Source organism: Eptatretus burgeri, chromosome 5, assembly GCF_056783735.1.
Source record: "Eptatretus burgeri isolate ZD-2024b chromosome 5, Ebu_testis_v1, whole genome shotgun sequence".
In the NCBI taxonomy this organism is placed as follows: Eukaryota; Metazoa; Chordata; class Myxini; order Myxiniformes; family Myxinidae; genus Eptatretus; species Eptatretus burgeri.
This window is the reverse complement of record NC_140965.1, coordinates 7,556,801-7,571,418: the sequence shown is the minus strand read 5'-3', so window position 1 is coordinate 7,571,418 and position 14,618 is coordinate 7,556,801. Positions and strand designations below refer to the sequence as shown.

General features: G+C 45.4%; 1 protein-coding gene across 7 annotated transcripts in view; it reads left to right on the top strand.

Moving 5' to 3' along the window:
* The window catches only part of LOC147025796 (protein kinase C-binding protein NELL2-like), a 370,788-nt gene that overhangs the window by 147,305 nt on the left and 208,865 nt on the right, over window positions 1-14,618 (top strand). For all 7 annotated transcript variants that reach the window (XR_015058010.1, XM_085880617.1, XM_085880618.1 and 4 more), the window contains 3 exons: window positions 5,166-5,294; window positions 5,497-5,599; window positions 10,616-10,713. Coding sequence is in view for 6 of the 7 variants with exons in the window: in XM_085880617.1 (XP_085736743.1) it covers window positions 5,166-5,294; window positions 5,497-5,599; window positions 10,616-10,713 (330 nt within the window). In the remaining variant the exon portion in view is untranslated. The remainder of the gene's footprint in view (window positions 1-5,165; window positions 5,295-5,496; window positions 5,600-10,615; window positions 10,714-14,618) is intronic.

Sequence of the window (14,618 nt, the reverse complement as noted above, 5' to 3'; positions counted from 1 at the left end):
GGACGGCGGAAAGGCGAGCCAATCCACGTACCTCCAAGCTATCCTGCAGTCCATGCATGTAGCTTTTCCAGGATTGTCGCTCCACCTCTGGTTAGCAGTCGTACACAGGAAGTATTATTGACTTGAAATTAATTGGTTCTTACCTTCCAGAATCTAGATGAACTAAAATGTATTGCACTTGCACAGCAAGAAAACAATTAGGTGGCAAAAATGCTTTCATATGCAACAGTAGTGGCTCTTAGGGCATCGGAGAAAGATCACTCGTGACTGGGTGCTAAATCTGCCTGTGCTGTGGCAAATCAAAGGCACACGAACTGGAGGACTGTTGAAGAACCAGTGAATGCAACCCAGTCATATTTGAATGCACAAGACCATCGAGCGAGCTGGAAATGGAGATGTGTTTGGTTGTGTGAATACCTCCCCGAAGGAAAAGGGATGTGCGAGACCGTCCGAGTAGCAGCAAAGTGTAGATTGCATTGCGTTACTCTTCGCCGAGCCCTTGTCTTTCACCCATTGTTAAGCACTCTTCCCGCAACCAAAGCGCTGTTCCCAAAGAGTTATGGGCAGAAAGAACGCGCTCTATCTATCTCTCCACCGGGAGACAAACAGCAATGGCGAGAGAAGGGGAAAGGATTCCGGAAGTGGAAAACAACAGAAAGTGTGGTTTGTTGTTTTTCCTCCCTGGCTTCTTTATTGTTTTTATTCGTTTTTTTTTGACAAAGATTGATTGACAATGTGCTCCGTTATAAAATAGTTTTGAAACGAAAGACGAGAGCTTGCAATTGTCCGAAAAGCAGAAATTACTCTCTCTGAGATGCCTCTGCAGGTAATCAGTCCCTGGGATGGGGAAGGGGGAGCAGAGGGACGGAGGGTTGGTTGCGGTCTGTATGTCCAGACTGCATCTGTTAGAGGACGAGGAGGAGATTGGGACCATACTCTGTGCAGAGCGTTGGTGCTGCCTAAACGGTCTCCTTGGCTATTGGGCACAATCCTGGACGGGTCGCCATTCCGACACAGTGTACCAGCATGCTGGCACTCATTTTGCCGACCTCGGTAGGATGACGGGCCGAGTTAACCCCACCTGGTATTGATTCAACAGCCGAGTGGGATTTGAACTCAGGACCCTCGGATCTGAAGCCTGCCACCCAAACCATTAAGCCAACACCAGGCATCTGTTCGAGGTGGGCCTTATTACCTCAAGCACACAGGTATTAAGACCTATATGTGGTAATTGGTTGAATCATCAATGCCAAATTGCTGGAGGGTTGAAATGTTCTGCTCTTTTGGTGCCTTGATTCACTTTCGTCAAAGAAATCCTTTTTTGGAATTGAAAGCATTCTGCGTTGTTTTTTTTAGTATCTTCAGTGACCTTGACTTGTTTCATATTAAAACAGTGTCGTCTTAACTCCCACCACCATCCCACAGGATGGAGCAGTGGGAGTTCATTTGCCTGTGAGCTGTTAAATCCGAGTTTGATTCTCAATGTAACTACAAAGTATAGCATCGGTGTTTCACAGACAGGGTGTTCCATCACATAGTGCGTTGGCCGGCATTAGCTGGTGGGCGATAAAGACTCTCACGATGTTTTTTTTTCACAAAGAATGGATGAGTTATCTCTCCCTCCCTGAATTCCTGCCCTTGTGTGTCGGGGCAGCACAGGCACAGCTACAACCCGGTATTTATGCAGCCAGTGGGCTGAATTCGTAATTCATCTCAATCAAATCTGCAATCACTCATGACAATATCCGCTACCTTTCCTGGCAAACTATCCTGCTTTGTAAGTCCCGATAAATTAACGACGACGCCTTTTTAACCACGAGTCGTTTTCCTCCAATGATGCCAATTGTTGCTTTTGATACGATTCTCACCATTTTCTCTGTAAATATCAATGTAAAGAAATAAACAGAAGTTTAAAGTCTCCACCATATCCCTAACGCTAATCCTCTAATATTTATCCATCATCAATGTTAACACATTTTTGCCAGTCTGTACTTATGAGAGAGTCGTATGTGTGTCGCCATTTTCTCAGATATGGCCAAACGGATCTTCGTCAAACTTTCAGAGGTTCTGCCTGGTGTTGTCTTAATGGTTTGGGTGGTGTGCTTAGGATCCTCGCGTCCTGAGTTCAAATCCCACTTAGCTGTTGAATTAATACCAGGTGGGGTTGACTCGGCCCGTCATCCTTCTGAGGTTGGCAAAATGAATACCAGCTTGCTCGGATGATTGAGTCTTTTGAGTATCCTGCATCGGAGTGGCGACCTGTTCAGGGTCGTGCCCAATAGCCCAGGAGACTGCTCAGACAGCACCGATGCTCTGCACAGAGTATAGCCCCAATGGATGGATTTCAGAGGTTCGTCAGTGTGTGTCGGGGAGTGTTTTAGGCAAAAAAAAGTTTTGGAAATTGCTCTTTAGTGCCTCAGCCTTTGTAGCCATTCCGTAGTGGGTGTAGGAAAAAGTTGAGAACCCCACAAAAACAAAAAAAATTGATTTCTTTAAAATGCCAACAGGATTAGAAGAGCACCGGGGCAATTCCAGGTACCCCATCTCGTCCATACGGTCCTATTAAAGGGTAAATGTAAGGGTTCACTTTCTGCTGCTTTGGAATGCACGACAAGGAATCCTACATGTTACTTACTGTTCCTGTGTTTTTTCTCTCCCATATTAATCAACCGTGGAACCTGTAACTGCAAATGTTGGCTTTTGTTCACCTGCCAAAAAAAAAATATTTTCTTTTTGACTAATGTTATTAAAATTCTCGTTGTTATAAATCTCGATGTACTCAACGGATGCCGAAAGACTGACGAATTATTATTGCTCGGGAATATAAGAAAAAAAATTATTTGTGGCAAAAATGTTTTCTAAGTGCATCTTGACTCTCATCCCTGATGTTCCATTCATTTACATTCCTTTTGAAAGAAGAAATGATAATTGTTTAATTTTTTTTTTCAATTCAATTCAACTCCTTTCTGATGTAGCGCTTTCCATTTTTATAATAAAACCTCACGGCGCTTTACAAATAATTGCACAAATTCTAAATGATATCAACAAGAGAAGAAATTACGAGAAAGAAACCATAAAAAGACGAGGCTTTAAGAAAGCGATTTGATATCTTTGACTTGATGAGGAAATGTGGATTGTAAAAGGTAAAGAGTTCCGCGGTCTCGGTACACAAATGAAGAACGCGAGACCGCCAAAAGTCTTCATCTTGATCCGGGGGAACGACCAGCAAATTGCCGCTCGTGGACCGTGGCTTTTATTGTGTGGTTGTCAGGTGCAATAAGGTCAGATGTATCGACAGGAACCGGTTTATGTATACCTTTGAAGGTCACTAACAGGATTTCAAAATCTATTCATTACTGTACTGGAAGCGAGTGAAGAGTCTTGAGAATTCGAGTGAAGTGATCGAATTATCTGAGCCTGAACCACGAGCTTGGCTGCTGTATTCTGCACGAGTTGCAAAGGTCTGAGATAAGCAGGGAATTGCAAAAGTCCAGACGTGATGTTTTGAGAACGTGAACCAAAAGCTTCAGTAGATCTTATGGCTCAAGCCTGAGTGGATTTGGATGACAGTGTGCAAATGAAAGAAAGCAGATTTGCAGATTTCGGCGATGTGCCGATTATGGGAAAGGGTTAGCTTTGTTGTAACCACCCCACAGTTGCAGACCTAAACAGTTGTGATCAGGTGATAATCGCCAAGTTTCACTAGTTTCATGTGAGGCTAAAGCTTTGCAAGGACTGATGAATAGCCAAGGATAAGCTCGTTAATCTTGGCAACATTAACTTTGAGAAAGTTCATCGCCATCTATTTTTTTTTAGTTTCAGCAAGACACAAATCCAGTATTGCAGAAGACATCGTGTTTCATGGACAGGTTCCCATCGTGTGCTGCCTTTTAGGCTGCTGGTTGCATCATCGGTTAGGGGTGCGGCTATGCCGCTGATGCAGTGCCCCTATTACCAGTACACTGGTGCTCATTTTGCCGACCTCGGAAGGATGACAATGACAGGCTGAGTCAACCCCCTGGTATTAATTCAGGACCCTAGAATCCCAAGCCACCACCCTTACAGCGAAGCCAATGCCAGGCTTCATGGACAGGTAGAGCTCGGTATCATCCGCATAACAATGAAAATTGACATTGAAATCCTACTACTAGTTTGCAATTGGTCAGCAGCTTTGACACCCATACAAATTTTTATTATGGACCCCAGTCATCAAAAAGCTTCGCATACCGAACAAACGGTTTCAAATGGAGCACCTCGCCGCCATTAGAGCATTTAAATTGCATCAGATGTGGCAATAAATGCGAATTGTTGCTCCCAGATTGCCAGCTCAATAACGGAAGACACCATTTGCATTTTTGCCTCCTTCATCCCTACCGTGTTTCGAATCCCGTGCGGGCACAGGCAACTTGCTGGTGTGATAAAATTGAACGAAGCAGATGCACATATAGAGAAAACTAAAGTGGGCCAAGCACAGATCCCCCGAGGAACACCGACAGGTAGATTAATGGGGTCATATAAATAACCAGAAATATTTACGGTGAACATACGATCTGTGAGATACGTTATAAACTAATACAGAGCAGGTGCAGCAATACCAAGAGTATGTCCTGGACATCTGTCAGTCAATAAGTGAACACTTCATCAGATTTTCGAGGCTTTCTATTTTGAGAATTGGAGAACATCCTGCTTTGAAAGTCTTGATCTCTTTAAGGTTTTTGAATTGCGTCCGGCTTGACAAACAGGTGACCGAGACGGAGGCCTCAACGCCATTTTTCCTCCATGAAGTGTGCTGTGTGAAATGTTTTTCGAATGAGTCGAGCGAGTTTGCTCTGCGACTGGAGCAGGGCAAACCGAGCGAGCATGACTGAATCTCCGGAGGTGTTGAACTCCGTCACGTTATAACCAACATGCCTGTAATGATTTCTTTGGAGAGACATTGAGTTTCTGCACACGGCAGAAATTTCCACTCACCAATTCTCAACCGACGTCGAACAATAAAGAGAGCGGTGCAGGTTTTCATTATTTCATTCTATTGCTGAATATTTGTTGTAATGCCATCGGTATCTATTTCATGATGGGAATGTATGTTCAAGTGTGACGTACAACACGAACCCAGTGCCTGGTAATAGCTTTGATTCTTTGCTGGATTTTATATTCCTTGGCAGCTTCGTGGAGCCGAACGCCGACTTTCAGCCACGGAAAAGTGTCGCTGTGAGAGAATGTGCGACGTGGAAGGTGAACTGCGCCACGACGGAGACAGCTGGGAGCGTGGCTGCAAAAGCTGTACCTGCGAGGTGCGTACACCAAGCACTCGCCTCTATTCCCAATGGCATCGTAGCAATAGTGGCGTCTCATTTATAAACTGTCCACCCAAAAGGGCATATGATCACATGACTCAAAGGGGCAAATTTATGTGACGGTGGCCTGCTTGTTTGCCATAAGTGTAGCCTTGAATAGGAACGTACAATGATCAAACGGTATGTCTGCCACCTACAGAACGGCACGGTCGTATGTGAGCGGTTGCTCTGCCCCCAGCCTTTGTGCACGGCGGGCAGTGTTGCCATTTACATCCCACAACGTTGTTGCAAGGAGTGTAGGCGTAAGTCGTTTCCACACTCATTCCCCTCATCGGCCTCGAGCAATGTTCTTACAAGACTATAAATGGTCTTAAAGATATGGCTGTGCCAGCCGAGGCAATGGTGCTGAAAGCATAATTGGTGAACATAGGGTGCAGTTGCGCGGTACACTTCAGCACAACTTCATGATAGAAAGCTGTACCTTGCAGGCTTAAGCTAGATCCATCAGGTGGTAAATTATATGGTTGTTGAAACTACAAAACTAATAGCAATGTTGTTGGTAACTGATAAGATAGCTTGATGCAAATGCTTTGGCCTCGAAGCTACTGTGTAGCTCTGGGTTTGGTAGTCACCAGTATCAGATTTGATGAAATGCCGGTGATCGGTGTAATTCCAAAGAGAGGTTTTGCATCATGGAGAACTGCATCTTCCTTCAGAAAATGCGTTTACTCCAGTTGTCTCGTCTGTATTCACTTGTGAGGGTCGAACATTCTGTAGTCGACCTTTACAAAAGTACCACACCCAAATAATCCTTGCCTGTACTTATTGTTACGGCTGTGGAAATTCGCATTACACCATGAAGGGCCCGTAGGTGAGATATCTCTAAGTACATGTGTAGTTAGCCCGAACCCGTTGTATAGAGGGAATTTATGTGATCCATTCGGGCTGCGACACTTTGAGTTAGCCATTTTTTCTGTTCTATCTTTATTTTGAACCAACCACGTGTCAACCGTCATCACACAACAACCACCACGCCAGCCATCGTCACCAACTGCAACCACGCTCCAACCCTCGGACAACAACAACAACGCCAAAATCCACGACCTTGACCTTCACAACTTGCTCCCACATCATCGCATGACCACCATTCCCAAACGGCACCATAACCATCAAACCACCACCGAAAACCCTCCACCACCTTCACCTCTCTCCTTCTACGGCCATTCCCGCACCACCTGTGAACACTGAGCGTCGGGCTGTCTCAGGCCCGTTCGGCGATTGGTGCCGAACGCACCGAGCCGCGAGCGCAAATAGCGGCCTTTCCGAGGGAAAATTCGGATCAAAAACGCTACACGCCCACTTTTCCTCCGTCCAATTAGCTAGCGCGGGGCGACTTGGCCCCGCCTCCAGGCGTGTCTGTGTGAAATCGATATATGCAAATTATAGGATCACGGGAGGTTCACGCCCACGTTTCCTCCGACCAATGGGCGAGCGTGGCTCCGCCCCCGAGGTCATCCTGATCCGAATATTTACATATTAGCTGCTCCTGCCAGCCTATAAGAAGGCGAGCGCAAGGCGAATGGAGTGAGTCGAGTCGGGTGGCGAAGTCATCGGTGTGGCAGAGAGTTGGGTTCTGCAGTCGGCTGAGGTGAGTGTCATCGAGTTGGGTTCTGGAGTCGGTTGAGAAGAGTTGCGGGAAGAGGCAAAGGAGCTCGGGTCCGAGGCGAGAAGGTCGGCGACGAGGTCGTGGTGTGGGATCGCTCATCGCGGGACCCAAGCCAGCCAGCCATCTCCCTCCCCCAGGGCATCAACAATTCCCCCTTTCCCGTGCTGATATAGTGCAAAAGGGGGCCCCATTCCCACCCCACCCAAAACATGGTGCCAACGAAACCCGCCAAGGAACACGGAGTCGGGGCACAGCCACACGGCCAGATCTGCGGCTCGCCCGCCAGCGCATCACGAGGACGCGGGTAGGACCCCCCCCCCCCCGGTCTCGCAGACCTGGCCGCTCCTCCAGGTCACGCGCACAATTGGCCTACAGGCCTGTCTGCCCCCTTGTCTATGAGGGTGGCTTCTTTACTTTGCTTTTGTGTAAATGTGTGTTGGCGCCGTCTGTAAAGTAGAACTGTATGTGTTGCCGTGTGTGCGCGTAGTCGGTAGTAACTCTGCGTTGTTGTTGCTTTTGTTTTGGTTGCTATATGTGCATTTTGACTGTTTGGCTGTATATATGTGCTTTCTGTGTGCCGGGAAATAAATGTGCTTTGTGTGAACTGTTTTCCCGTTTCGCTTCATCTTTTCTTTATTGACCCTCCATCCTGCTTCACGTAAAGGGTTCGTAGTGGGCTTAATACGCCCGGTAATTAATCGGAACGGTCGAGTCCGACGATAACACCGCTCGGTTATCACTGTAGCACGGAACGGACCGCTTAAGCGGTTCGTGTCCGGAGTCGGCCTGTGGCGTGGTACAATCGCCCGGTCGACCATCCACGCAGGTACTTAGGTAGATCGAATTTGGCGAGCAACCCTATCCTGCGCGGTGGGCAATTGGCACGGTCGTGGTGGGGTTACACCCCCATCCGTGACTCGCTCCCGGCGCTGTTCCGAGAGGGTCATGACTGAATTGTCCGTCCGGTGGGCGATGTGCCGCGATCCGAGTTACGTGGCCGTCCGCACGCCGGCGGGCGCGAATTCGCAACAATATTCGAAGCTTGGTGTTGGTTTAGTAGTTAGGATGGCTGGCTTGGGATCTTTGGGTCCTCAGTTTGAGCCCCATTCTACCGTTGAATTAACACCAGGCGGGGTTGACTCAGCCTGTCATCCTTCCGAGGTCGGCAAAATGAGTACCAGCTTACTCGGGTAACAACCATTCAGGTTAACCTGCATCAGAGTGGCGACCCATCCAGGACTGTACTCCTTGCCAACGAAACTCTAGTTCATTAAATGAAATCTGATCTGATCTCCTACTTATGGCTCGCTGTTCACAATTATTCATGTGACTGATGGAGCAGTTATACATGCTGACCAGGAACCACCAGAAAGTTTGATATTGATATTTGATGGGTTCAATTCTATGATAAACACCTTGAACAGGAAATCACCAGACTCGTTGGTGTAATGTTAGAGCATCGACTCTGAGTCTAAGAGGTCGGTGCTTCAGACATTCTCTCTCTCTCTCTCTCTCTCTCTCTCTCTCTCTCTCTCTCTCTCTCTCTCTCTCTCTCTCTCTCTCTCTCTCTCTCTCTCTCTCCTCTCTCCTCTCTCCTCTCTCCTCTCTCCTCTCTCCCCTCTCCCCTCTCCCCTCTCCCCTCTCCCCTCTCCCCTCTCTCCCTCTCTCCTCTCTCCTCTCTCCCTCTCTCCTCTCTCCTCTCTCCTCTCTCCTCTCTCCTCTCTCCTCTCTCCTCTCTCCTCTCTCCTCTCTCCTCTCTCCTCTCTCCTCTCTCCTCTCTCCTCTCTCCTCTCTCCTCTCTCCTCTCTCCTCTCTCCTCTCTCCTCTCTCTCTCTCTCTCTCTCTCTCTCTCTCTCTCTCTCTCTCTCTCTCTCTCTCTCTCTCCACTCCCTCCCCTCCCTCCCCTCTCTCCCCTATCTCTCTCCTCTCTCTCTCTCTTCTCTCTCTCCTCTCTCCTCTCTCCTCTCTCCTCTCTCCTCTCTCCTCTCTCCTCTCTCCTCTCTCCTCTCTCCTCTCTCCTCTCTCCTCTCTCCTCTCTCCTCTCTCTCTCTCTCCTCTCTCCTCTCTCCTCTCTCCTCTCTCCTCTCTCGCTCTCGCGCTCTCGCGCTCTCGCGCTCTCTCCTCTCTCCTCTCGCGCTCTCTCCTCTCTCCTCTCTCCTCTCTCCTCTCTCCTCTCGCGCTCTCTCGCGCTCTCTCGCGCTCTCTCGCGCTCTCTCGCGCGCTCTCATGTACCATACGCTTCACAGAGCATCGGTGCCACTGAATCAGCTTCCTTAGCAAGCGTTATACTGGGTGGCATTGCCTTCCCAGCAGTAGTTTGGCCAGGAATTTGGAATTTGATCATGGTACCGGTGATAGCTCACCCACTCTTGACGAAAGACACCACGGTGTCTTTCATATCCACTGACTAATTCCGGCAGATGTGATGCGTATTTAACGTCCATCCTTGGGACAGCACACACATCGATGAATCTTCCTGCCTGTGAAACACCAGGATGACAGTCTTATAGCTGGGTCGGGATTGGAACCCAGGTGAAACAGCTTAGAGGCGAGTGTGCGTACTTCTAGGCTGCCCTGCTAGCCTGTTTCCCAGTCATGCCAAAGACTTAAAAAATGGTACGTGCTGCTTCCTTGCTGGATGCTCAACATTGACAAAGAACAGAGCATGGACAAACAACTCTAGATTGGGAACCATTGCGCATGCTTGAATGGCCTAATGACCTCCTACATTGAAATTTCTTGAAAGGGGACTCGTATTATTATTTCGATTTTCGCTAGCATGTCAGCCCAAAGGTCGACTCTTCAGGAAGATTCCACTGAAACTTTATTTTTCATTTTACAGATCGGAACTCCCATTTAAACCCACTCTGAAGGACTGCTGAGGATCCAAGGATCCTGAGTTCAAATCCCCCTCGGCTGTTGAATTAATACCAGGTGGGGTTGACTCGACCTGTCATCCTTCCGAGGTTGGGACAATGAGTGCCAGCTTGCTGGTATCCTGTGTCAGAGTGGCGACCCGTCCAGGATTGTGCCCGATAGCCAAGGAGACTGCTTCGGCGGCACCAACGCTCTGCACAGAGTATGGTCCCGATGGATGGATGGATGAAGGACTGTGCTCCACGATGCAGCGCCCACCATCTTCCCCTAATACCACAACATCAGAATCACGTTTTCTTGACGTCAAATCATCCCAGAGATTTACTCCAAGGCCAGAGAGCTCAGAGGCGAACATACTGCAACCGATGATCAAGCTCAATGCCTCAAGTAAATCAGGGCACATATCGAACAGGGTGATTCTCGACTGAACACCTTACTCCTGTGCCTCAATATTTTATTTGTAAATGTATGTTGTTTTTTTTTTTAATCTATACTTTAGAGCGTCTGTTATACAGACGTTCCAGTCATACTCTTTTAGGGATTCGTGGTTTCTGTTTTGATGGTGAAAACAGAAATGCTCCAAATAAAAAGGCCGAACAAACTACCATGTTGAGACCTGTGTGTCTCTCCAAAGCATCTGCATCCATTGCTGTTTGTACTTTCCACCGTAGAACCCATGGTGTATCTGCCATGTCATACTCCCTGTACTTGTTGATCCAATGCCCTGCCTTTGGACATTGCAGTTCGATCTGAATTTCGTTCTTCTTTCCCTCAGCTACATGCATCTTCCAAGGTCAGACGTTCCTGGAGGGAGACCGGCTAGCGCTCACCAAGCAGTATTCGGCTCCACCCTGCGTGCTGTACGAATGCCAGGTGAGGGATTGCTCTCATTTCACTGACATTTTCCCTCCAAAAAATTGCTTCATGGAGTTGGCTTCAAATTCTTCCCCATAGTATCCAGAGGGTAAGATTTAACACCATTTATTGTACACCGCACCTTCCCAATTCCATATCCAGGCAAGACATGATGCCATCGCCGGGCACCGAAGGAAGGGAGTACAGTATACTCAGTTTTCTCATTTGTTTGTTTTCTTGTTTGTTTGTTTGTTTGTTTGTCCGGGCGATATGTCAGCCATCGTTTGAGCTTGGAAGATGAAATTCGGGGACAAAAGTGAAGATGTGCTTTGGCAAAAAGGTTATTTTTTATTTTTTGATTCATCAATTAATTGATTAATGACTTAATTATTATCGATTTATTAATTACTTATTTATTTTGTTTCTCATCCTGGCAATATCTCAGGCACCTTTTGAGCTTGGAAGCTGGTATTTGGACATGACGGTGAACAAGTGATTTGGCTATTTGGAGTATTTTTGATTTATTGATTATTCAGTTAATCGATGAATTATTTTCTTTCTTGCTTTCCGGGCGATATCTCGGCCATCCTTTGAGCGAGGAAGCTGAAATTTGGGGACAAAAGTGAAGATGTGCTTTGGCAAAAATGTTATTTTTTTATTTTTGATAAATCAATTAATTAATGACTGAATTGTTATCGATTTATTAATTACTTATTTATTTTGTTTCTCATGTGGGCAATATCTCAGGCATATTTTGAGCTTGGGAGCTGATATTTGGACATGACAATGACCAAGTAATTTGGCTATAAAGGGTATTTTTGATTTATTGATTCATCAATCAATCGATTGATTGTTCATTTTTTGGTTTAATTACCTGATTTTCAAAAAGTTACATATTCGGATGAAACAGTGGTGGTTTTGATATACTATTCAGCAATTGATTAAGAAATCAATTCTGTTATGATTAATTTTTTTTTTTTTTTTGCAATTAATCAATTAATCAATCAATTATTGTGCACCGCTCCCTCCCAATTCCAATTCCATGTGCTGCAAGGCGGCATGCATCGCCAGGTGCCGAAGGTGCCCCAGTGATGTCATGTGTTGGAGGATTTGTCATTTATTTATTTGGCATGAGGGTGGTGTACTTTGAATGTACCGCTTGCTACTTGTCAAATTTTACATTTTGTATTAACTGGTCAGGAAAGGTCAGATGAATCACTCTCATTTCTGGGGTGTTGAGTTTTGAATTGCATCACAGGCAGTCACATCATACTATAAATCTATAATATGGAGCCAGCAGGACATCCCATCCTTTTGTGGTTCAAAGATAAATTAAGCTGACTGTCCTTCCTGCCCTCTTTTTGGTGATCACAGAAGTTCCCTTCATAAATTTTGTGAGGATTGACCTTTGTATTGGTACGAATTAAGCTGCATAAACACAGCCTGTCGGTTCGGTATATTTTACGGTGTTAATGTATATATATATATATATATATATATATATATATATATATATATATATATATATATATATATTAGCTGAAGTACCCGGGAATACCCGGGAAATTTGCCCTATTTTGTGCCCACTAAGCAATACTCACCGTTCGCAGCCACGCTCCCAGCCCGTCAACAGGACTCCTGCACCCCTCCAAACGGGTTTCGAGCCCACATTTGCACCAACAGCAAAGCGACCTCCATTTTTGTCAATTTGACAAACCCACTAACTCGCATTACTCTGACCCCGGGGTCACTTGGGTGGGAATCACTCCTCTCCCCAATCACTCATCGCACCATGCATACCACATTCGCTCCATACACACAGGCCCGCTGGCCGTCCCTCACTCCATACACACAGGCCCGCTGGCCCTCACTCACTCCATACACACAGGCCCGCTGGCCCTCACTCACTCCATACACACAGGCCTGCTGGTCCTCACTCACTCACATCATTTATCTTCCCTTTGTCAATTGTCTCCCTAACCCCGTTTATGGCTTGCCTGGCTCTTTCATGAGCAGATCGATCAGCAGTTAGCTGTTGCCGTGCAAGTGCAGTTCCAGAATTCAAATAACAGGAGGAGAATGTGTATGTTTAAAAAGTCAACGAATACGAACATCTTGTATTTCAAAAAACCCAAGCGTTTTTAACCATGAAGCCTTTTGTTATGATTAATACGCCGGCGCACTATTCGAAAGCCATTTTTTTTTTCTCATGGAAATTTTATTTATTTTATTTATATATATATATATATATATATTTTTTTTTTTTTAATACATATTTTTTTTCATTTTTATGGAGAGCCACTTAGCGCATCCTGGAGCTGAATGTTAGTTCTATATATGTGTAAAGTTTCATCAAGATCGGTTCACTGGTCTAGGAGCTTATTCATCACAAAAAAAACAGACAGGCAGACAGACACGGACAGGACTGCCATTTATATCGTTGATATATATATATATATATATATATATATATATATATATATATATATATTTTTTTTTAATACATATTTTTTTCAATTTTTATGGAGAGCCACTTAGCGCATCCTGGAGCTGAATGTTAGTTCTATATATATGTGTAAAGTTTCATCAAGATCGGTTCACTGGTCTAGGAGCTCATTCGTCACAAAAAAACAGACAGACAGACACGGACAGAAGGACTGCCATTTCTATAGTATATATATATATAATCCCTGTGTCGTAAGAGACGACCAGGGTTGCGTCAGGAAGGGCATCCGGCGTAAAACCTGTGCCAAATCATTATGCGGGTCATAACGGATGATCCGCTGTGGCGACCCCTAACGGGAACAGCCGAAAGAAGAAGAAGATATATATATATATATATATATATATATATATATATATATATATATATATATATATATATATACACAGTAGACGTGGCGTAAGTCAGCAGCGTGTAACTCGTCACTTCGCCTAAGTCGGCAGCGTCAAAACGTTCCGAATTTATCTAATGTTTAATCGACTTACAGACTTTGAATAAAGTCTGTAAGTCGTCATCTCCAAGTCGTCACTTCGTCTAAGTCGTCAGATGTTGTCCGTTCCCGCTAATGCAAACTCAAGTAAATTACCATGCCTAACTCGTCACACGAAACTGCTGCCTCGTGAGAAGCCCGATTTCATGGAATCGTGATGCGCGCTCATTGGTTTACACCGCCAGTGATAGGCTATTTATAACTGCGCTGCTTTCAGCTTAGTCAGCGTGCCGTCCCACATGCATCTGAAGAGGTAGACAGGCTGCGCAATGCAGTCTCTGGCGAAGGAGTAAAGGATCGATCGAGCTTAGTGTTGAAGTCCGATCATGGTTTTATATTGGCTTGTTTTGTACATCACCACACTCACTTTCACATAGGTATTGAGTGGTAGTCATCATTCTGACTGTGTGGCATGTAATTTGTCGATGGTATATGAGTTTTCATTCCATATGAAAACTCATTCTACATTCATGCCAATGAATGAATTCTAACAGCTATTCATTCCACATTTGTCGATGGTCGTACACCATCACCGATGGTATATGAGTTGTCTTACAGTTGTTCATTATCTTTACTTTTGATAAAGTGATTCATGAATTCCATCTTTGCTTGATCACTTTCCAACTCACCAATGAACCCCCACCTATGCCCCAAGGATTTTGTTTCCCTTTTGGTGCAATAGCCGGCTTAGAGATTGTGGCGCCCTCTCACACGTACGTGTCCAGGCCACGCGTGATTTCATCCTTCACCCCACAGTCATCATGAATGTTCGCATACGCACAAGTCGTCACATTTTTTTCTCGGTCCCGATGCTGGCAACTTACGCCTCGTCTACTGTGTATATATATATATATATATATATATATATATATATATATATATATATATATATATGTGTATGTATATATACATATATGTATGTATAATATG